The sequence below is a fragment of the Micromys minutus genome (genome assembly GCF_963924665.1).
Source record: "Micromys minutus genome assembly, chromosome: 7".
Taxonomy (NCBI): Eukaryota; Metazoa; Chordata; class Mammalia; order Rodentia; family Muridae; genus Micromys; species Micromys minutus.
Window position 1 is genome coordinate 19930005 of NC_137976.1, and position 25672 is coordinate 19955676.

The 25672-nt window shown below is 36.9% G+C and overlaps 1 protein-coding gene across 1 annotated transcript in view; it reads left to right on the forward strand.

Moving 5' to 3' along the window:
• SAMSN1 (SAM domain, SH3 domain and nuclear localization signals 1) overlaps positions 1-25264 on the forward strand; it is a gene marked incomplete at both ends in the record, with an annotated part of 44025 nt that extends 18761 nt beyond the window's left edge. The window contains 6 exons of the mRNA XM_080919671.1: positions 3747-3896; positions 7536-7665; positions 9741-9892; positions 11255-11461; positions 13912-14062; positions 25065-25264. Coding sequence (XP_080775797.1) covers positions 3747-3896; positions 7536-7665; positions 9741-9892; positions 11255-11461; positions 13912-14062; positions 25065-25264 — 990 coding nt within the window. The remainder of the gene's footprint in view (positions 1-3746; positions 3897-7535; positions 7666-9740; positions 9893-11254; positions 11462-13911; positions 14063-25064) is intronic.
• Positions 25265-25672: the final 408 nt, after the last annotated feature.

A 25672-nucleotide genomic window follows, 5' to 3' on the forward strand; every position in this document is an offset into this window, starting at 1 on the left:
AGTTATAATATAAAGAGAGTTATAATTCAAAGTTACATTGACAGTTCCAAGTCCCCTGAGAATTTCCATGCTGAAGCAGTATCCATGCCTGAGTTAATAGCCTGCTAGGTGAGTAAGTCAGCTTGATGGTTAGTCTGATAAAATGGGCATGTAGCTACACCACTGACCCCTGTCACTTCTAGTGTGTACCTTAAATATCTTACTGGTTACCATTACATGCATGTTTATAAACTAAACACACTTTGTAGACAGCCTAAGAGGAATGTTAAAGTGTGTGTTAACATTAACTTTTGTATATAACAATAATAGTGGTACCAATGACAGTTATATTTAATGAAGTGCTTGTCAGGAAAGAAGTATAGTGTTACCAGTTTGCTTACCTAATTAAGAACTATTGGTTCACATATGTGTGTGTGTGTGTGTGTGTGTGTGTGTGTGTGTGTGTGTATCCATTGATCATAGTTACTTGTCTACTACAGAATTATCAAATGATGAAGGCAGAAGTAAACCTCTTATCTGATCTAATGTCTGACATTCTCTTAGACCATCTTATTTATTAGGCGCTATCTGCAGCAAGCGACTTAGGGAAAGGCACAGTAGTTAGTTAAATAATTGGACAGTTTCACACTAATAAACCTAAGAATGAAACACATATTCATTATTAAACTTAACACTAACACTGACTCATTGAACTCACTAATAGTTGCTTTTAGATAAATAGGTTATATAAATCTCACATACAGATGAATATAATATATATATATGTTCTTTATTTTAGCAAGAAATATTTTAGATATAATATATTTTAAAATAAAATTTCATATATTATTTCTTAATATATCCACTAGCAATATGTAGAATGAATATTTTATTGATTTATGTAATATATCATATATTTTATTGATATATATATAAATATATATATATATATATAGAGAGAGAGAGAGAGAGAGAGAGAGAAAGAGAGAGAGAAAGAGAGAGAGAGAGAGAAGCCATTATACACACACACACACACACACACACACACGCACACACACACACACACCTGATTTAATTTCTTTCCAAGCTGTTGTGATAGAGAAGATGATCAAGAAGAACTCTAGAAAAAAATGGTGGATTTTATTTTTTATAGTACAGTTAAAGGTTACAGTTCATCACAGTGGGGAAGTCAAAGCAGTGCGATCTCGAAGCAGCAGGTAATATCACATTCATAGCGAGCTGTGAGCAATGACTGCACACTGCTGCTCGGTTTCCTTTCTCTGCTCCTAGAGTCCACCCAGGGCATGGTGGATGGTCTAGACTGGGAGGCTGGTCCCATTCCAGTTATGTAATCAGGGTCGTCCTCCACAAAAAAATCAATAGATTCAAGTCCTAAGTGATTCTAGATCTTTCCAAATTGACTATAAAACTTGTTGGCTGCAACCATGTTTTACAACCTGTCTATTTAATGGACAACTATATATATTTGTATATGTACTCACATAAACATATATTTATAAGTTCTCTTTTATGTATGTGTGTATATACACGTGTGTACATACAGTGGATAACTTACTTATGACTATTTTCACATTAATTTTTACCTCTCTATAACCATATACTGCTGTTCGATTTGACAAACCTATGAAATTATCTCAGGTTCATTCACTGACATTGGAATAAGTAGTAATGGCACTGTAATTTGTTAAAGCATTTAGTAGAGCTGATAACATAGTTTCCCATTTGTCAGAAGCCCAGCATCAATACTTTACACAGTCATCTACACAGAGGCAGGTACTCCAGAGTACTGTTGCAATCCAAGATGGAAATACCTGCTTCAGAATGCTTGTAGACTGGGAGCAATAGCATTAAATATGATGACAAAAGAGCTGTAAATTCTAGATGGAAAATGTAGTTCAAGCTATGTGGAACTTCACAGCAAAGAAAACTAACTCAAAATCTGTAAGACCATTCTCTGAACCTTCTATAACAATGAGAAGCAAGCTATGCAGTATTTGCAGTGCACCGCTTGAAGCTTCAATGATAGTATCAAGATCGACTGTAACTAAATGACATTTATTTCAGTTACTAAAATAACTTGACAGTTATAACCAAGTTTAAACACAGGAACAAGGGAAGAAAAGGCCAAATAAATTTCTTAAGTGCTTCCCAATTCTATTTTGTTCTGATATTTCGAATTAAGCAAAGACTCTTTGCCTTCGTAACCTTGAATGTAAAAATTAACAATGTGCAATGAGGGCGTAAATTGGCTGTCCATTCATATTTATCATATGCAATTTGGGGTAAGATATAAGGCAAAATATAATATTGATTAATAATGATGTTAACTATGTGCTTAAACTCCCACATTAAAATATTCATGCTCACTAAACAGAAGTTTCCCGTCATGTTTTATGTTTGGGTATGAATAGCTGTCTACCTGTCAAGCAGGGTAGGCAGTACTCATGCAGATGACCTTCACAGTTCATTGCTTCCACATCTGCGGTATCAAGACCATCTAATCCAAATATGTCCTCCAGCAGGAGGCAGGAAAACTGCCTCAGATTTCTACATTAGGAATTTCATTTCTTTAAAGGTTACTGAGCACCAGTTAATGTGCCTGGAAATATTCCTGAGATTAGAATGAAATATACAGAGAAAGCCTTTACTCCACAGAACAGGCATCATGTGAAAAGTGTAGATAGCCATTAAGTGAGCACAACACTGTCAAATAAAATAAGACCAGAGATGAACAAACCAGGGAAACAAACAAGAAGGGAGGAAAAGCATGGCAAGAGACCAATAAGATGACATCTTTCTTGTGCTATGAATTAGGAAATTTGGATAGCTTAAAAAATACAGTGTGGCTAACTTAGAGAAGCCAGCGCAAAAGCAAATCTAAACCTTAGTGATATCAGGATAAAGTTGAAGAGATGCATTATCATGGCAATATTTGAATACCACTTCTTCCAAATCTTATCATAGGTCAGTGAGTCAGAATCACCACAAATGACTTGAACAAACTGTCCTCAAATACTGTTTTCTTAAAAATAGGCTGTTTTGAGTGTGGTACACCAGGTAACAGTCACCCAAATAAAAGACTTAATTAGTACCATGTATGCCATATATGAATTACATATTTCTTTATCAATGAATTAAGGCAGGTAACATTTATTAGTACAAGTAAAAAGGGGTATACATGAAAACATTGTAGAATTATAACAATTTAACTAACTTCACAACTCCCTTAAAACTAACGTTGATCATACCAACTTGATTGCGACCCAGGAGGCACTTGTAATGCTCTTCCCTCACAGATGGTGCTAAAACCCTTTCTAATCCCCCATTAAGTGTTCTCCAATCTATACATTTGTAATCACAGGACACCTGATGGTTACTTCTACTTTGTTCACCTCAAAGACGAGAATTAAAATGATTGTCTCATAAAGTTATTAAACCATAAATGCTCAAAGAATTTCACATGTGAAGACAAGAACTTTCAACAAAGTTACACAGACAGCCAGTTGGACAATACATGTTATACCCAGAGGGTGTGCTGCACAAGAACAAAATAAACAAAAAAATTCCAACTTGGATTCTCCCTAAAGAGGTTGTCAATCAAAGCTCTTCGGGTTGGACACAGAGCTCAGATGTAACCAGAACCTTTGCCTATCGTGTGGAATCCTTTACACTGAAAAACACTTGATTCAAATACATAATCCTTGCTTATTTACTATTTTGTCTTTTGAAATAACATCCTCTTTCAGGTCTGTGAGGGGGGACTGACACATGGAAGTGAAGACCAAAGCAAGACTTCAAGCAATGGAGGAAGTCTAGGTAAAAGAGTGAGAGCTATTTCATGGACAATGAAGAAAAAAGTAGGGAGAAAGTACATCAAAGCTCTTTCAGAGGAAAAAGTAAGTATATTTTGTCCCATATGTATGTGTATATATATATATATATATATATATATATATATATATATATATATATATATATATATATATATATCTCCAAATATTCATCAGTAGGTGTGAAAAATGTAGATTATTTACAAAACATGATACTATTTTGAAAATATCCAGTAGGCTCTTTCTCTAGACCTAGATTATTTGGTGTTTTATGAGGCATCTAGACATGTATTTTCCCTTCACATATCATCCCAAGAAGTTTTGTAGCTCTTTTAAAAAAAACTGTGCTCATATAGTGGTGCTGACAGCGAAGACCAACTTTCCATGATCTTTTCTCTCTGTACATCTATGCAAGTTTCTTGGATCAAATTCAAGTCCGTGGGGTTGCACAGCAAGTGCCTTCACCACTGAGCCATTCAGATCTCCCAGTTCTTTGGTTCTTAAAAGATCATTACTCACATATTAAAGGGAGACAAAAGAAACAGCTAAGGGGTGAAGAGGAGTCTGTTGCTTAAGTTGTACCAAGTACCTGTATTTCATCTCTTCTTATTGCAAAATAGTATCATGTTTTATAAACAATCTATACTTATTCACATCTACTAATTAGCATTTGGACTGTTTCTATTTTGGTACTTTATGAATAATGCTACTGTAAATATTTGATGTGACTCCTTCTATGAAGATATTTTTTGTTTCTTTTTGATGTATGGTAATTCTACTTCTTATATTTTGAATCAATGGCAACTGTGTGCTCTGGACTCTGCACAGTTTTCCCTACTTGATATCAATGAATAAGCGGCTTCAATGTTTCTACATCATGTCAGCCTGAGGTATTTTTTTAAGTATTAGCTACTAGTAAAGATGCTGTAAACTCATACTGAAGTTTTGATTTACATATCTTGTACAATGAAAGAGTCTAGTGCCAAAGAAAAAATATTTTCATGATTTTAGATGCCTAAAAATTTAGTAGAAAAATATCACTCCAAATTCTTTCTCCTGCTTTAAGCATTAACAAATCACAGTATCATCCTGTCCCTAATATCCAAAGAATACTTAAAACCCATTTTTTTTTTATTCAAACTATCCATGATTTGATGAAGGCACTAGTTTACTCCCCTATCTGCATAACTACATCAGCCACCTATGTCTTATTATTATCTAATAAGATCCAGTCAGGACAAGAAGGCCTGAAGTAACATCTGAAAAGCAGGGTCAGGACATATTGAGATCCAGATTAAAAATTCAGAATATCTTGCAAAAAATTCTTTATTACAGAGTAGTGAAACTAGTCCCTTTTGTTGGAATAGACTTCCAATAATAAGAAAAACAGTAAGGATTTACAAGGGAGAAAAGCCAATGAGCTCTAAAGAAGGGTAAGTGCGTAGGGCAAGCCTTGCCAGGACAATGCAAGCATGGCGGCTATAAAAAGAGAGGGAAGAGGGAAGATTCAGTTTCTCTTGTCACTCTAGTTCTGAGCACATTTGGGTAGATGCGTGGGAAATTCTTGAACCAAAGTTCCCCACTAAAATCACCTTCCTTTTCACCAGAATATGTGTAAATGTTATTTATATGTTGTATTCAGCCCACAGGACAGTGCTGTGTTTGGCTTCAGGGTAAATCACAGGTAGATACAAAGGGGAATGAGCAGAGATGCTTGGGTGTGCTAGTCATGCTTCTGCTGCTAATGCCATAACACAATAGACTGACTATTCACAAAAGGCTTATTTTGGTCATGGTTATGGTCCCACAGAAAGGGCCACATCTCATGATAATTATTTTGGTGGTAGGGTTTCAAGACAACAGAAGATGTCATGCAGTAACAAACACAGAATGTGTAGAAATGTTTTAGTTCCTGTCTCTTTGCTAGTAAATCCACCAATACCCAGTCATGGAGGCTCTGTTCTGATGCCCTCATCCAATCGCAGTCACCTCCCAAAGGCCCTGTCTCTAAACACAGGAGTCAGATTGTTTTTCATTTATGATATTACACAGTGGAAATTGAATACACATGTGAGTTTTTAGAGATGACAAACAAAATGAAATCCTAGCAGTTAGTCTCTAGTCCCCAAGGCTCACATGCTTCTCACAATACACATCACAGTCAGTAAGATGTAGTGCCATGGCAAGAAGGGTAGGTGTCACATTCCCATGGCCAGCACATCTAGGATGCTCTTCATGAACTGGCTATCATTTTCTGTTTCTGCCCATGGCCAGCAGGGTGCTCTAGGATGCTCTCATACCCTACTTAAAGCATTAATATGTAATGACCTTCTTTCTCTCACTATACTGGACTGTGTATCAAGGCTAATTGTGAGTTCAGTTTTGTTCTCATCTTTTCTTTTGCTTAAAACTTATCTTTATAAGAAAATGTACATTCTATTTCCTCCTAATTGAGATTCATATCATCACAGAGTATCTTCATACATTTTCAGGTGGAGGCTGGCCATTTGTTTTCTTAGAGTTGAAGTCTTTGGAATTAATTTTTCCTAAATCAACTAACCTTCTTCATCCTTGCTTGATTTACTAGTTCTCTCACATTCTACAGCCTATCTCCATACATGTGTGTGTGTGTGTGTGTGTGTGTGTGTGTGTGTGTGTGTGTATGTGTGTGTGTGTGTGTAATAATACTTTTATGTACTATTATTATTAGTTGTAGTATTATTATTTCCAACTACTTTAAAGACACATAAACTATAGCTTGTATTATATACATAGCTAATACAGACTAGAACATAATTTATTAGAGCCAAAGTACTTTTACTGTATTATCTTGTTTATTAAAATATCCACAAATTTTAGAAAAGTGGCAAGTACCTACTCTGTGCTTAATAAACTTTCCCTGAATGACTAAACGAGTGAAGAATAGATAAAAGCAGAAAACCAAACAAAGTCTATACATATTATGAGTTTTATCAATGCTCAGTAATGCTCAAAAATAAGACTATTAAATTACATTGTGATGAGTATTAAGAAATTCTTAGGCTTTGTCCAAATGTTCTAAAAATGGAAAACGTTTGAGATGTTTTCAAGGAAATGTAATTTGTTTTGAAATTGTCTGTCTTTTCTAATTTTATGCAAGGTTTGGTTTTCACTTGGCTAGGTGGCAAGCACAGTATGAGATTTGTAAAGCTCCCTAGATAAGCCTTACTTTAGAATTGCAAAGCGAGCATGTTTTATTCATATCTAGTGATCTGGTAGCCTGCAAATAACTGACATGAAACAAATGCGCAGAGTTTAAAGCTGGAGCATCAGATCTCAGAGGATTAGTAATGGTGGCAAACAGATAAGGAGAACATGGAAAGTAACTGCGCTTCAGCAGAAGCCATTCACGCCAGTGCATCTAGCATTTCTGATGAAGTATTCTTGATATGATATTCATCTTTATTTGCAAAAAAATAGACCATTATAATTGCAGTTGAATTCCACAATAAGCAATGGCTCATCTAGGGAATTTTCCCAAGTATCCTCTAAACTGTTTTCCTAGAAAAATGAACGGAAGATTAATGATGCTCATATTTTATGCTGATGTATTCATGAGTGTTTTATTGTTTAAATGTATCTTGCTTGTTGAGTCAGTGCACACGGTGAACATCTCCATGGAAATCTGATCTGCACACTTAACCTCTGATACACTTTCTCCTGAAGGATGAGGAAAGTGGAGAGGAAGCCCTCCAGTGTCGGAACAGTGATCCCATGATTGGAACACATACAGAGAAGATCTCTCTCAAAGCCAGCGACTCCATGGAAAGTCTTTACAGTGGGCAGAGCTCATCAAGTAAGGCTAATGTGTAAGCGGTGCCACAGTAGACATGGAGCCTGGGATAAGCTAATTAAAAACAGGGAATGGTCACTCTGAGGTTGTTTGTTGAGTTAGAAACAGATACTTGTTAATAGAGAAGTTGGAAAGGTTGGATACATTGAATGTAGTGGATTCCTAAGGATTGAGATACATAGTACAACATATTTTTGATGCTATAGCCTACAAAGCTCTTATGAAAATGCCTCAAAAATGGTTATGTAATAAAATCTGGTACCAAAACTGTATGCTCTGAAAACCTAGTGTTATCTTCATTCAAAAGACATGAAATTATTTGAAATAGAGAAGAGAATATCTATATTTCTTTATAGAATTTCTATAAAGAAATCTCCATTCTTTATTTTTTTCCCATGGTCCTTCTTTGATGTTTTTTTCTGTTTTTGTCCCTTCTTTTCTTCATCTTTCATTTCTCCCACTCCTCTTCTTCTTCCGTCTCCTCCCTCCTTTCTATCTTTCTTTCTTCCTTTCTTAGTCTTTGATTTTCTCTTTTCTGCAAAGTGCAGGATATTTGCCTGAGTTCTGTCATTTCCATTTCCTGTTAGTAAGTAGACTAAGGCAGCAGTGATTGATACTGTGTAATAGATATGTCACCAGTGTGATGGGAAAGGCGATTAGCAGGAACTGTAAGGAGTGATCTAAGAAGGACATCAGTCAACAACAACTACATTCTCCTGCAGTAGTTACAAGAGTACTGACAGTGCTGGTGCTTCATGGATTTTATACAAATAAACTGATATATTTCTCCAGTCCAGTCTCTTCAGGACTCTACATGTCACTGCAAAGATGATTTTCAACTTGTTTTTAAATCAACTACTTCTGTTATTCAAAGATGGCCCACAAAGAGCAGATGTTCTGAATATTCTCAATTTTCATCAGATTAGATATAGAGTAGTCATTTTGTGGTCCAAAGCTAATGCAGAGACATTGGAAGGATATATTTTCTCTGTGTGTGAGTGTGTCTGTGTGTGGGGGGCGGCATATTCAGATTTCATAAATATCCAGTTCTGCTAAAAAGTCTTCAAATTCAGGGTTTGGTGCTGAATGTGAGAAGAATTTTATTACTCCACCATACCATAAACGCCAGTACCCACACATTCATCCAGAAGGGAGGCAGGGGGATGTTTCATTTACATGCTACTTACATGCTACATTTCTCTTCACACCCACTGTGGAACTTTCAGGACTTTTGCCACATTTCAAAATTCACAGTACTGAAACTACAGCTCTTGCCTCCTAGAGCAGCGAAAGGTCAGCCTGAAGGAGGAAGTGAGGAGACCGTGGGCATGGGAGAAACAGCTAGGCACTCTCACTGCTAACAGGCCTGGCACTACAGAAAGGAAGCAGAATGGAGCAAGATGAAATAGTCTCTGTGTGCTTTGCCTGTGTTTTGTTGTTGTTGTTGTTGTTTCTTTTTAATTCAACTGATGTTCAAGATCAGAAGTGAGGGGATCAAAGAACGTGCACCCCAGGCAGTTCAAGATAGTTTGGAGGTTCACACATTTTGGCAACTATCCTCTCTACCCTTGTGACAAACCAAAGTGTCACCTTTTACAAGATGTTTCTTTCATATGGTCTTTGGCATACAGTGAGAATTCTGGGAAAGACTTTTATTACAATTATCTAAGTTGTATGAAACTCTGAAATGTCATATGTTGACCACGAATGATCAATAGCAGCGCAAAATGATTAAGCTTTTTCTATTGAATTTTTTTTCTTAGTTTTCAACTCTGAAATTATCTGTTGAGGTCAAAGTTTGAACCTACACACTTTGCTCCAACTTAGCAAGTGGGTACCGTTTCATCCCCTATATGACATATCAGATCGGAATGAGGAGATCATCCAGAAGGTCTGGGAGAAGGATTAGGAAGAGTATTCAGACTGACAGAAAACAAGTCAAAACTAGCTCAGAAGAGAGGGTCCCTGAGGGAATGTGACTGAGAGCTACATAAGGCTGGCATCCCTTGCTCCAGTTAGAGGCAATGGTACAGGGAGCTCAAAACCATGGATAAGAACCTTTAACCTTCCCCTTTCAGGTGGAGTAACAAGTTGTTCAGACGGAACCAGTAATCGGGACAGCTTTCGATTGGATGATGACAGCCCCTACTCAGGACCGTTCTGTGGCCGTGCCAGAGTGCACACAGACTTCACGCCAAGTCCCTATGACACCGACTCCCTTAAAATCAAGGTGGACCAACATTACATTTGCTTCCTGGTTTGTCAAACGCTAATTGCATGTTATACTTTAGGGACTAAGGGAAGCTGGCAGTAAGGATGTGCATTCTTTCCATATAGTAAGTTGGACTAGCTCACAGTGTGAAGAGTTTGAACTTAGCATAAACTGGGGTGCAAGCCATCCATCTACTGCAGCTATTAGCATAAAATAGATCCAGAGTCTGTGGGGGAAGAGATGAATTGTCTATGGTTTTCTGAACTCTGCAACTCTCATAAGTAGTCAGCTAGACATGGCCACCTGATACATACTAGGGTAAAAATATTGGAGCAAAAGTATTAGAGAACACACACTTATAGGAGAGATAGGAAGATGAAAGGGTAGAGCTAACTTTCCTAAGTAATTCAGACTGACCTGGGCCAATGTCTACAGCCATGTACTAGGGTTGACAACTCAGGGAAGTCAGAATATGCTAGTTCTCTAAAGAGTCATTATTCCTTTTTTTTTCCCTTGAGTATGGCTTACATCAACCCACGTCCCAATGAATCTTTGGTTAGATGATTGGCCAGACCAAATAGATTAATTCTTTTATATTTCGAGTAGTTTGGAATGTTAGAACTCCACCCAGCCAGAGAGCCATTCCAATGGGTCTCCACATATCACAGCTCAGTGCTACAGTGACATGTATATGTAGTGTGCTATCAGTACCTCAAGAATGAAACAGAATGCCTGGCTGAAAGAATACTTCTGTTACACACTTAGGACATCTTATACTTTCATTGCTTTATGAGGAGAAAACAGTTTGCATGGACTTATTTATGTCCTGTAAATGAGTTATGTCATATGAGCTAAAATCATGGACAGAGTCAACTGTTTCTTTCTTCCCTTCCTCCCCTTTATGAGAGCACATTGAATGATGCTTTCATACGTTAGTCCTATATTGACTGAGGAAGGTAGACTATAAAGTCTGACCCCATCCTAAACTTTGTTTAAGCTCTTGAGACCTCATGTAATATCACTGTTTCTATTCCTAAAATGCTTAAAGCAATAATCTGATACCTCGCACTATTTATCCAACACATATGTAGTGAGCAGCATATAACAGTATATTTAATATATCATGTATATTGTTCTAGAAATATAAGTTACTGAGTTAATATAAGGTCAAGAAAAGCATCTTCAAGCATGCTGGTATTTTCTTCACTGCACAGTGAAAACTGACTTTGAAGAAGTAACCCCACATGGATTTCTGTAATCTCTGTAGATGTTTTGCATATTGCCCTTATTTCTCTACATTTCCATAGTTCCCTTCTCTTTACATGTTACTGCAGCATGATGGTGCTTCAGAATTTGACTTGTCTTTGTCTTCATCCTTAGAAAGGAGACATCATAGACATTATCTGCAAAACTCCAATGGGAATGTGGACAGGGATGCTGAACAATAAAGTGGGGAACTTCAAGTTTATTTATGTGGATGTTATCTCAGAAGAAGAAGCAGCACCTAAGAAAATAAAGGTGCCCAGAAGTAGTAGAAGAGAAAACCCCCAGACTCTCCAGGAGTTCTTAGAAAGGATTCACCTTCAGGTTAGTAAGCATGTGGTCTGTTTGGTTTTGTTGAAACAGTGATAGTATAGTGGAGAAAGGTGGATCGTCATCTATGTAAGTTGTTAAAAATATGATTTACAACAAAAGAAAACCCATTTTCTTAGAACAGTTCTATTTACCTTGTTACTTTTATTTTTCAAGGATAAGATTTGATGTAGTGCCCTTTGTACTAAACCCTAAAGATACTTAGCAGCCAGTGACAATGGAGATTAATGTAAAGGAATGAAAATGAAAAAAATACACACACACACGCACAGACACACTATATATGAGAATATATATCATATTATATATACACATACACACACATACACACGTGCACGTGTGTGTGTGTGTGTGTGTGTGTGTGTGTGTGTTTGTGTGTGTGTGTGTGTGTAACTGGAGATCATAGAAAAATGTTTTAATGAAAATGATTAAGAGATAGGAAGAATATAGTGAAATCTGAGGGGCTGAGAAGAAAACTTGACAAGCTTGAATTTTTATATAGAGAAATCTAAATAAAGTACAAAGAAAATGACTGCAAATACTGCACAGTAATTAAAGAAACATTGTTCACTGGTGTAGTGACCATGTCAAGGGAAGGGTTGTTCTAGACGCACTTCACTTGAACCCACTCTACCACTGGCACTGTGACTGTCTGGTTGATAACCCTGGTTTCCTTATATTAGTGCATTTTAAAGGGAATGACTCTTGCTAAAGGGTATAAAGCATCATACAGTGCAGTATGTACTGTAGACTCATTCCATCTACACTCTTACATTCCATTCGTAAAATTAACTCACCAGGACAGGATAAATGATATGTTTCCTAAGTGCTGTTTCTGAGTTACTAAGTCTATTGGCAACATACTGTCCAAGTGTTTCTATCATAACACTGGTACAGTGTGATCCTCCTGGGAGGAAATGGGGTTTGAATCCCACCCATACGACCAAGAGAAAAACACCTAAAGGTGTTGTGCTCAAGAAGTTACAGTTGGTTGTGTTCGAAAGGACACTTGGCTATTCTGCATTCTTCTAAAATGCAATTTAAAAAAATTACTATTCCCCCTTTTTGGTTAAAATGTGGTTTGTAATAATCTTTCCTGATTGTGGAGAATAATTAGTTCCTCTTTTATCTGCATGTTTTTATGTCTGAGGCTTCCTTTCTTCCTTCCTTTTCTCCTTCCTTCCTTCCTTTTCTCCTTCCTCCTTTCCTTCATTCCTTTTCTCTTTCCTTCATTCATTTTCTCCTTCCTTCCTTCCTTTTCTCGTTCTTTCCTTCCTTCCTTTTTTTTATTTTTCTTATTCCATTACAAAGTACTCTGCAGTACTTGGCACACCCTCAATTCCGCGTTTGGAGAATTGACTAGATTTACTTAATCATATTCAATTTTAGTAACCGAAATAAAGATATTGAAAGTATCTTCAAGTAAATGGGAGGAATTTTTGAGGAAGCTTATAAAACTATTTATCTTCACTTTGCATATTCAGTCTGTTAGAACATGCATTATAGAAATGACAGATACTTTATTTTCAAAAAGTCTATGCATTTTAGCCTAATATATGTTGTTGCAAATGATACACACACTATCTCTACTGAGGAAAGAAAATACTACTATTTCCAACTCCAAACCTTCCACCTGTAATTAAAATTTTAACTTAAAAATTAAACAGCAAGTCTGAGATTAATTAGATACACAATATTTTAACCAGTTAAAATGATGAACTCCCTTTGTCTACAGAATTCTATCTGCTTTAAGTTTATTTTTACTTTTTACATTTATTCATTTATTTATTTATTTATTTAGTGTGTGTGTGTGTGTGTGTGTGTGTGTGTGTGTGTGTGTGTGTGTGTGTGTAGGTCAGAGAAAAGTTGTAAGCATGAATCTCTTTTTGTGCGTGTATGTTCTTGGACCTAATTTATTTAGGCCATTGGCCTCGGAAGTAAGCAGTTTCCTACTGATCCATCTCACAGGAGTTCAAGTTCACTTTCAAACTACACTAAGAAAATAATAAGAGTAGATATTTTTATGACAATGAAATAAAAAGGAGAGATTGGTTCAGAAATATTTCTGTAACATAATCTATTAGATATATTCTATTGAAAAACTTTTAAAATGTTGTCATTGTCAATTTCACTATATATGAAGTAAAACTGCCAACTGGGCTAGAAGAATCAGCTGGTAAATGACCCACAATTTACCACTATTGTAGATTCCAGTGATTATTTCTTCTCTATACTTGCCCTCCTGAAGGTTAAGAACTTACTTTTTATCTCTCAAATGCCCTTGAGTTTGTTTGTGTGAAATTAGTGTAAATAAAATGGCCTTAGTCTAAAGTTCTATTCGTGGTTTGCTTATTACAGGCATTTATATACTTGCTTTCAATTTAGAGAAAATAAATACCTGAACCCTGCTAGTTTAGATTTTACCTATTTCCCTCTTCCTACAGGAATATACTTCAACACTTCTGCTCAATGGTTATGAGTCCCTGGATGACTTGAAGGATATCAAAGAATGTCATCTCATTGAACTAAACATCACCAATCCAGAAGACAGGGCACGGCTGCTGTCTGCTGCAGAGAGTCTCCTGGATGAAGAAAGTAAGTGTACACGCTTCTTCCCCACTCCCAGTCATCATGACTTAATATAATCAGTGAATCAGTAAAAGCAAAGCCTCGGCATCAGCTCCTAAAAAAATCATGAAGAATTCTTTCCTATAACATGAGGGTATTTTTACACAATACTGGATACAACTCTGGCCAACATTTATAATTAACGGAAAAGAGTTTCAGTATATTCTTTGGAAAGGAAAATAGTTCTCTGGATCTCTTGTTTTTGATTCTGCCAAGCTATTAATTTATACACAATTGGATGCCTGCATTCTCAAAGACCAAGGGACTTAGAGAAAAATATCCCAGTGACAGCATGAGCCATTAGTAAGTAATGCCACACATGTCTTCCTTAGCACAACGCAGAGCCTGGCTCTAAGCTAATGAGCCTTCCCCACCACACAAGAAAATTCATTTCATTACCATATAGTCACTTCCAGTGGGTGTTTGTGTTACTCTTTGTAAATGTTATAATAGCTTGCAAAAATATTCAGCACTCACTCTTATTATCAGAGATGGCTCTCTGTGTTTGTAAATATAAACTGAAGATGAAATAATAAATGTAGATTCATTTATGGCTGTGTACGAGTTATAGCAGATGGGTTTTTAAACAGAGTAGCTTTCGTTTTTACAATTACCCATTCAGAACTCCATTTCTATTACATCTAGTCAGGCCTCCAAACCCGGAGCTTAGGACATGCCAAGTACTGCACAGTACTTTGTAATGAAGAAAAAGAAAAAGAAGTCTCAGCCCTAAATACATGCAAGTAAGAAAAAGCTAATTAGACTCCACAGGTAAATATGTACAGTTGTTGTTACTGTGTGTTCTTAGGTTATTGTGTGTTCTTGTGAACTATAATCATAGATGGGAGGTTTGGGAAGTATGGTTTGAAGAAGGGGTGGAAGAGAGAGGGGAGATGGAATCTAACTTCGAAGCTTAAAAGTAATTTAAACCATCCAGTCAGCCTTCTCTTTCAAAAGTAATACCAACAGTAGCTTTTCATTACTTTCTTCAAACATATAAACACAGTGAAGATTCATTCCAAGGTCTATCTATACATTTAGTTTTGTCCTTAGTGCTGTTCCTGCTCAGACAATGAGCCTCCCTATTTAATGGGGAAACCTGAAGCAGATAGTGCCTTGTGCCTCCAGCTCAAGTTCCTAGTGATTTCAGAGTGAGGTATTCCAACCCAGTGTTTGGGAAGCAGTGCTGGGCTTCTTAGCATTGCAAGAAACAGCTCAGATAGTGAGCAAGAAGGGAGTTGTGTATAGCACCCAGTCCTCTCGACTTCTTTGGTGAGTTATCCTGTACCTGATGCCATGTGTTCCACCAAACCAAGGCACAGTCTGTCTATATTTGTTTCATGTGCAGTAGGAATTGGTGTATGTCTTGAGACGCTTTCTTACTTCTGTCATACTTGCAGTCTTGGGTTTGCACAGATATTTATCTTTTTCCTGCATCTTCTGCATGAGTGATGAGCCCAGTGCAAGAAGAAATGATTGTAGGTTTGTGTTTTTAAAGTTTTATTTCTGGGGACTTAAGAGCACAGGAGGAAAATGAAGGCAACGTCAGGCAAAGACTGACTTAGAGAGGGAGAGAGCTTATTTGGTATCATGAGCCCAGATAAAACTGACCTGTGTGCATTGACGCAGAGATCCCTCTCAGGCACACACAGCTCCTTTTACATCCTGTCAGTTTAGCCCATGGCCCCTCACTAGACACCGTGAGCTGAGAAACCAACTCTGTAGGTTTCTCAAAAGAATGTGAGCATGAAATACAAGGAGAAGAAGGGTCATCTCTGGATATTTGAAAATAATTACCGTTCTCCTACAATACAAAACAACTATCTTTTCCTATTTCCAACTGATGAAAATGTTCAGAAATAAATTGTGAAGGAGCGAAATGATCAGATAAGGAGGAGAGGTGATGCTGTGATCCAAGGTACTGCTGGGAAGCCAAGAACTCTGTCCTTCGAGAGCAGCCCAGTAAATATAAAATGATAAATACTTCAAAATGAAAATTTTCTGCTACTTCATCAATTTCTTAAAGGATATTATTTGAGCATTCTAGCTCAGGGAGCAAGCACAAATTCAGCTCAGCACGCAGTAGGTTGAGGCAAGAGGATGGTGGTGATTTTTAGGTTAGTTTATTGGTTTTGAGACAGGAGAGAGAGAGAGAGAGAGAGAGAGAGAGAGAGAGAGAGAGAGAGAGAGAGAGAGAGAGAGAGAGAGAATTGGTGTTGTGTTGAAGAGACAATACTATCATAGCATCCTTTGACAGGAAGGAGCTACTGCAAGCTGTCCTGCAGCAGGGTTTGTGAAGTTTATGTTCCAGCAAGCAGTGCTTTTGGGGACAAACAGTATTCAGTAGGATCCAACGAAGGGAAGGTAGAGTCACCAATGCCCACTTCACTTCCTCATCTGATCGCTCATTACTTGTTCTCATTACCTATTCTAGCCAGTGAAGAATTACTTATAGAGGTAATAGAGAGCCGGATGCAATTTTATCAAAAATATGAGCTTTCAAGGTAGAGAAACTAAAGAATGAATACTTGATTTTTTGAACCCATATATCTGGGACTTAGTCCTCTGAGATTCTCTATGTTCCAGATTTTCCTGGTCGCTGAAACTAAAACACTGTTGTCTAGAAACATTGTGTAGCATTCACTGTTAGACACAGAAAGGACAGATTCTAGAAATGACTTCCCTGTATAAGACTCTAGAATGTGGTACTTGAAAGTCAAGAGTTGCTGACTTCAAAGTCAAGGAGTGCCTCTTCTGTGTAAGAATACACACCAAGACTCTACGTTCAGGGAACAAACTATACAGAATTGCAGATTTGACTTGTGTCATTTTCAACACACAACTCCGAGGTTATTCTTATTTTAACCTTAAGGTATAAAGTAGTGTTAGCATGCACATGTCAAAAAGATGCATTTCGTGTGTTAGGCTTCCTTGACTGGAAGCCATTCATCTTATATGAAACTGCTTCACTCAAGAAATAAAGAAGAATGACTTGCATTTGTTGATAAGATGGTGAATTCTGATGATGCAGCACCGTGCTGCTGAGGGCTTATTTTTGTCTATCCAACTTTATGAATCACATCTTCTACAACCAAGCTAAAGATTAAATGCACAACCTTCATGTTCCTTGAATGATAAAGTCCTTGAATATATGGCTATATAAAAATGCAACTTTATTTAAAAAAAAAAACAAATACATTTCACAGTCAAACTAAAAATAGCTCTTTGAAAAGAATGGGCCATGTAAAGAACCCTCCTTTTATGAATATAACAGTGGTATTACCATTGAATCAGAACAGCTCAGCAAGGCCAGGAAATATCTATGTTATTCCATTGTTAGGTTGAATGTTTGGAGAGTTTTGGCTTTTCCAGTCATTCAATACAAAAATTAAGCAAACTGGGCAAGCGTCTTGAGTGTTAAATCCTTGTGATAAGCCCGGAGTGAATCTTTAATCTATCACAAGTGTGAAGGGGACAGGAGAAAGGACAGGTGTGGAGAATGGCAATTTAAAATTGAGAACAACAACAAAAAAAAAAAAAAAAAAAACACCTTTTAATTTCTCTTGGCTCAGAACTAGATAGCACGGCTCTCACTTTGACCTTTAAAATGTAAACTGGATTAAATATTTTAGGCCACTGCTTGGCAGGAGTCACGACTCTTCTCTACCTAGCTGATAGAAGGGTGATTGGGAGGTATTGGAGCTGATCACCGGATCACTCTGGAGGACACTGATGACTTTGGGCTTCTGCAGTCCCAGCGGGACAATCTGAGATATTCAAAATTCGCTCCCACTTTACATCATCACTGAACAGAATAAGCTCATGGCTCTTCCACTTGGGAATGCAGAGAATGAGACAAAAGGGGACTGTGGTCCAGCTCCCAGAACAGCAAATGCAGGATTGCTGTATTCATGATGGAATTCCTTAAAATTCAATTTAACTTTTTTTTACTTATTCATTTAACATCTCTTTCACTGCCCACCTCCCCCAATTCTCCTCCTTCCTCTTCCCTGGTCCTCTGAGCTGGTGCCCTCTGGCCAACAACATATCTTCTTACCCTGGCACAGCAAGTCTCTGAGAGGCACTTCCTCTCCTACTGAGGGTAGACAAGGCAGCTCAGCTAGAGGAACACATCCCATGTACAGACTACAGCTTTTGGAATAGCCCACATTCCAGTTGTTGAGGGCCCACAAGAAAACCAAGCTGCACATCTGCTACATATGTGTGGGGAGGCCTAGGTCCAGCCCGTGTATGATTTTTGGTTCTCAGAAACTTAGAGCCCTAATGGTCGATATTAATTGATTCTGTTGGTCTTCCTATAGAGTTTCTATTGTCTTTGGGGCCCACATTCGAAGCTTCCTCTTATCCGTCCTTTAAAATTAGTCTCTGCTTTGAGAAGAAATGTTCCCATCAACTTGAAGAGAAAGATGTGTGTGTGTGTGTGTGTGTGTGTGTGTGTGTGTGTGTGTGTGTGTGTTTGTCTGTGTTTGTGTGTCTGTGTCTGTGTTTTCCAGGAGGTGTTTTACAAATAAACTTTTAATGCCCCATTATCTTACTTGGAAATATTCTTTAAAATAAAATAATTAACTGTCATTTATAGTATATAGTTTCCTTTCCTTCTATATGTTTTTTTTCTGTACATTTGGAATTATGTTGATGTCTCCTAAAATGTGTCTACCAAAATATATATGGTCCTTAGGGTGATGGAAATATCTTCCTTTTTTACATTCAGGGCTAATTAAGTTTTAAATAGAAAAATAATAGTAACAAAATCAGCCAACTTCTCAGAATTGCTACTCCGGATATTTTAGGTACTTGTAAATTTTGATTTTGGTGCCAAGTGAGGAGGAAGGGTAAAGGGTGGGTTGTGTGCCAGGTGGTTGGCACCGGCTTTGGTCACAGCAGCTCCTCAATGCTCTACCACCCCCAGTTGTGCACTCCTGCCTGCCCAAGTTGATGCAGAGCAAATGGGAGGGCTCTGTCAGGAGCTGGAACGTGAGCTGCCAGAGGGGAGATTTGTAGTGATGCCAGCCAGTCATCCAGCAGTTGGTCCAGCCGCTTGCCAGTCTAACCTGGTGTCTAGCTCCTGACATGTGTAGCTGGGTTTTGTAACCCACCTGGCATATAATTTGATTTTTTATTTAAAAAGATACACATTTTTATGAAAGACACAATAATTGTTCACATAAAACAGTAGAGGAGATGAAGAGATGTTTTATTGGTATTTGTTTACACACACACACACACACACACACACACACACACAATTTAATATATTTTCAGTCAGAGCTGTTTGTCTTTAGGATTTAATTTCTTCAGATTTATTTTTATTGTTACTATCTGATGGTTCAATTATGACAAATAGCATATTGTACATAGTAAAAATAAACTGAAATCAAAGCATTTTTACCCTTTCTATAGAGAGTAATTTATCTAGTGAGAAGAATTTTCACATCAGTCATATTACTGTAATATTTCTCCTCTCCTCTCTCCCCAATTCCTTCCTCCTTGCCCTGTGTGTGTGTGTGTGTGTGTGTGTGTGTGTGTGTGTGTGTGTGTGTGAGTGTGTGTGTATAAGATACTCTTGTACTTGTTTTTAGTCTACAGTTTGATTGGGACTTAGCCTAGGCATGACTTTGAAATGATTCCCTCAGTCAAACAAGATGATATCATCTAAAATCGTGCTTTTCTAAAGCTTCTAGTCTGCTTCTTATCTGGTAGGAGTCTCACACATGCTTACAGACTTGCTTTGTACCAAGTGAGGATTTGAAGTAAAGATGCTTACAAATAATGAGGAAGAGTTCTTCCTGGAGACAGAAAGTGTTATCACCTCCAGCCCACCTTACATGTATCAATTCCACAAATAGGCAAATAAAAGTTTGGTGTGTGGTCAAGATCTATTTCATGGATATGCTAGTGACATATGCATGTGTGCGCCAAGAGTACAAATAATTTTTGGAAAGCAACTGTATATACAATTGAAGTTTTAATATGTGGATAGTTTAAATGTATAGCAATTCAAGATATAAGATTTTTCCATTAAAATTACCAAAAAATGCTAGCTGAAACACTAGTAGGTCTAGTTCACAACTTAAAAATTATACCAATTAATTTATTCCAAGCATTGAGACATACCCTAAAAACAAGGTATTTTGAAGATATTAAGAGCTTTGTACTGATATGAACATGTGTGCACAACATTAAATTGTTTATTCTACATTTTTATTGTTGTGGCTAAGTCAATAACATGAGGAAACTTAAGGGAAGAAAGGAATTTGTCTTAACAGTTTGAGACTAGAGAATTGTCAAGTTTCGGTGTTAGAGACACAAATGGAGTTCAAACCAGAACAGGTTTGTAGATATCCTAAAATGTGTTTCTCTTCAGTGGTAATGGAGCATAGACAGAGAAAGATTCATAAAGCCAAGCAGTGCCTTCATTACCTTCAAGAGTTTGTAAAATGTCTTTTGGTTGTCTTTGGTTTTAATTTAACTAACCAGTGTAAATATTATTTTGTTATTGTCAAACCACTTTTATTAATAACTTACTTTCAGGCATTTGGGGTCACAGAATTGTTTCTTTTTGTTTTGTTTAGTTTTTTTTAAACATACAAAGCAAACAAAATAGTAAAAGTAAAATTCTGGAAAAATTTAGGTTAAAAACCCTGAAAGGTCAAGCATAAACGGGAAGTTCTTACTTTCACTGAAACTTCAACTTTAAGTAATAATTACAATAATAAATATTATTATTATTCATTAGTTTCACCTCTCACTTTCCTTCAAGTTCCTTGCTCCCACCTCCTCTCTTCCTGTCCCTTCCCTCCAATTCTCCATTTCCCTTCAGAAAAGAGCTGGCCTCTCATGGATACCCACTAAACATGATATATCATGTTGAAGTAAGACTAGACAACTCGCCACATTTTAAGACTAGTTGAGGCACCCAGTTTGAGGAAAAGGATGTCAGGAGCAGGTAAATGAGTCAGAGACAGCCCCTACTACCAATGTTAGAAGTCCCACAAAAAGACCAAAAATATAACATACATACAGAAGGCCCAGGATAGATACATGCAGGCTCCCTGTTATTGGTTCAGTCTCTGTGAGCCCTTATGAGCCAGGTTAGGTGATGCCCTTGATACCCCTGGCTCCTACCATCCTTTCTCCAGCAGGTCTCCCTGAACTCTGCCTGATGATTGGCTGTGAGTCTCTGCATCTGCTTCCAACAGCTCCTTAAACATTTTAATGTGTCAGAATTGGGAGGACTGCTTTCCTTAGAAACTGGGATGCTCTTCCCAGGAAAAGGATCTTGTTTTATGTCTTTAAAACTTCATTTTAGGTATAATTGAGACTGCCTACACTTAATTAATTAAATGTCATAACTCCAATATAATTATCTTATGTTAATTATATTGGCTGTCTTATGTCTTAATTATCATGCTATTTTTCAACATTGATGACAGTCATGGACCATATATAATTCTCTAAAATTTTTTGGTAGAAAATAAAATATTTTCTAAATAATCTTTTCTTAACATGGTAATTTCATTTTTATTATGTAGCACATATAACTGAATTCTAAAGTTTATTGTGGCTATTGATTGATTGCAATAAGAGAAATATATCAATAATTACTAAAAAATTTATCATACTCACATTTGAAAATGCATGGCTGTTGGAAAATTTGCAAACCATTCAGTGACTATATTGAGTAAAATATACTATTTTAACTTTTCCACTATCTAAACATACAATATTAAATGTTACAGATATCTGAGAAATAATAGAAAATTCACCTAATATTTGAATACTTGTTTATTAATTATATGAACACATGCTCTTACATAGCTTGAATAACATAGTATAGAAAATATATGTTATTTTGTTGTTGTTGTTTTTTTAATGTATCACCAGAAACATTTTAGTATGTAAAAACACACTCAGAAATACACTGGGAAGGCCATAATTTCGGCATTAAACTGTTTCTTTTTACAATATGTTATTTGCCTAGTTAGCTGAGATGATTTGACCATAGAACATAGCTGATGTAGGTTGTAGTTTCAATTTCTAGGTAGACCAGTTAGCCCTGCTCTGTTTTGCTGACACAAGAACAGTCTAAATGACTTAGAAAGAAAATATGAATACATTACCCCGAGTTTATTCTCTCTGTAGGCAAAAATGAAAACCCAAACAAATATAATAGCAACAGAAGCCTAAGACCAGCATTTCTAGCAATCTGTGACATTGGTGTTGAGACAAAAGGAACAAGGAGGAAATCTGGCCCTCTAAATGCAAAGATGGGGTGCTAAGGAGCTGTCCTCTCTGTGGTGAAGTATAATGACCCTACTTTTCTTTTTATAGTTACAGTTGAGGGGCTCCAGCTGATAACCTGCCTGAAATCATTGCAGGCCTGGTGGGAGGCATCTGAGGAGAAGAGTCATGTTTTCACTTGACGAGGAGACCATTAGCAAATCACTGCTGTTCTGTAAATTACTGTGCTGCTTAACGTTCAGACTGAGAAATGACTTCTCTTTTCATAAAAGTTGCAGAAAGGGCTCGCACAGTAACGAAGTTCTCTTTAAAACAAAGCCACTCCTACAGTTCAGAGACTGCAGCTCTCAGGTGGAAACCAAACAAATGTTCTTTCATTACTAAAACAATGAATGTGCTTTGGGAAGGTCAGCTTCATGCACTGTTTTGTGACCATCTGTAGTGAATGAAGGATGAAAACAGAAGCTAGGTGTTTTGTTTTGCTTTGTGTTTGAAAGAAAGGGTAAATAATTTTGGAAATCAGAGGCATTTGAGCCTCAGTTGTCTGTCTTTAGAATTGCTCCACAAATTCTGCTCAACCTAAATAGGACATGGGGCCAGGAGTTAAAAGTTCTTGTCATTCCAAGTTTTGGTTAGAATTTCATCCTGAACAGGACTAACTAAGGGCTTTTCATTTTATATTGAGGTAATAAAGCAACACTTAATCTGAGCTAATGTGGCCTTTTGTCCACCAGCAAGTCTAAAGGTGTGATAACCTGGATAAGGTGGTCTCTGCAAATGTGGCAGAGTATGCAGAAACTAGTCTGGATAGCCTTCTGCAAAAGTGATGGGACACAGAGCTAAATCCTTTTTTTCAGTCGCATTAGATTAAAAGGCAAAGGCAGGACAAAAATAACAGAAAGTGATGATTGCACTTAGCTGCCTGTCCATAGAGGAAGACTTGCTAACCCGTGACCAATCTTCATCTGGTCCACTGAAGTCAGACTCCTCCAACTCTAGGGTCTTTGCTAATAAACAGCAAATGCTTCAAGGTAGCAGAATTTCTGATCAAACCATTCACAGCACAAGGCTTCAAGGGCAAAATACCAGGAAACTTACAAGTTGTATCAAAAAACCCTACCAGGAGAATATTATTTATATATTGTATTGCATAGTCAATGTTCATCTTATATATCAGGAATAATTTGTGGGATAAATGTGGCTTTGTGGTTTGAAAATAAAATTCAGAAAAGGGTTTTAGTTTTTCTGAACAAATACTTACCCTGTAACTATAGAATCAGGAAATATGTTACGCATTTATTTTCTCAGTTTATCTGTAAGGGTCATATATAACTCCTACCATCCATGAAAGGGACCTTACTTCCCTACATACACATGTACTCAAAGTTACCAGGGCTCAGTTCTCATGAGGTTAGTGAGGATGGATTAAGTAGATGGCAGAGCAGAAACCAACATGATCAAGATGAAACCTGGACAATGCTCTTGAGAAACAGAACATGACATGCAAGGTAAGGACAGATTCCTAAGAAGAACTCAATTAACATTGGGTGAGTCAATTGAAAACACTGAAGCTTTGCTCTATTATCCTCTGACTGAAACTGGATAAGTATAGGACAATGTGATTAAGAATTTAAGGCACAGTTCTGGCCTCAACTACAAATCTATGTGCTCACTGGTCCGAGGGTGAGAGAAGTGAATTGAGAAGTGACAAATTCCAGCTCTTAAGTGAAAACAGGGGACATGCTAGTGTTGTCAGAGCTAAGAGATGACAACTAGATGTTCATTTTCTGTCCGGAGAACTTGGCCCATGTTGCAGCAAAATGTATATCTCCAGTACCAAAGAGGACAAACATCCCATTGACAAAGAGAAGGCTAATGATAAAGGAGCCCGGAAAGAGGTCACATTATAAAAAGTTGCCTAGGTTTTCTAGAGATAACTCTCACTTAAGTTCTAAAAGTTTTTATTTTAAAATGTAGTAAGGGTTTTTTCTTTTCTTTTTTTTTTTCATGTCAAGGTGCTTTATCAAATCAATCACAAGATAAACTTTTGTTAGAATTACAAAGATGCATAAGGTGAACTACAGTTTCAGAAAGGAGTTCTAGAAAATTTGTAATTTTATACTCAAAAAACTACCTTTCTTCTTTATGTTTATTTTTATGGTGAATGCAGATACAGGACAATTTTGGATATTTTAAATAGTATTACCTAATTCCAAATAATTGAAGACCTGCTATATAGTTGCACATAGTGACTAATCTTTTAGTTACATATCCACATGTTCATAATTCCAGAACAGTTCATCAAAATCACTTGGATTATACTTCAAACTACACATGAATTTTTCTAATGATCCCTTAAGATATACTTGGACCAGATGTCTGTCATACTGTGGATACAATCTGTTTTCTTTGGCAACATACTATTAATGTAAACAGAGAGTCCATATTGGACAGTGCTTATATAGGTAATTTGCAAGGATAACATGAAACTAAAAGTGAAGTCATGAGCAGTCACTGACATCCAAGAGTTTGAATATCCGAGTGTGCTGATTGTGTTTGTAACAAATTAACGGATATTTCATTCTCAGGAGTTTCCATGGTAATAAATGCAGGATTGGAATAAATTAAATAGGTTAATGTTTGAAGATGAGAGTCATATAAAAGTTGTCATGGCTCTTCCTAACCAGGACACCTTTTCCATTGACAGCCACTGCAGAACATGAAGAGGAACCTACGCCTCTGTCCTCAAACCCAGACATCATAAGGAAATCTCAGTTAGATGACTGTCCCAGGGACTCTGGCTGTTACATCTCATCAGGAAACTCAGATAATGGCAAAGAAGATCTGGAGTCAGAAAATCTGCCTGACATGGTACAGAAGCTAGCCATCAGAGAGCCCAGTGACTGAACACACCGTCTTGTCCTCACCCACAGCTGAATTCCATTTGAACACTTTGTCTGCTGCAGGATCAAATGGGACAGTTCCCAATACAGCCCAGCATGCAAAGTGTTAATATGAATGACTCTATATGCAAATTTATATACCTTAATTACCATTGAGTGTGCATAAAATGTATATTTATTAATCAATATGTGTTAAAGTTTACCTGCCTATATTAGAAAAAAAGATATAACACAAGCCCGTGTGTGGTATGTACTGCATTTGCCTTTATTTCATAAGTATAGACATGGAGACCATGTGCTAATTAATATATATTATTGAATATGTTATAGACAGAATTTTAGTTAAACTAATTTCTACAGGTAGAATATATACTTACTTTTTAATTACTGATTAAATAATTAAAATAGAGGT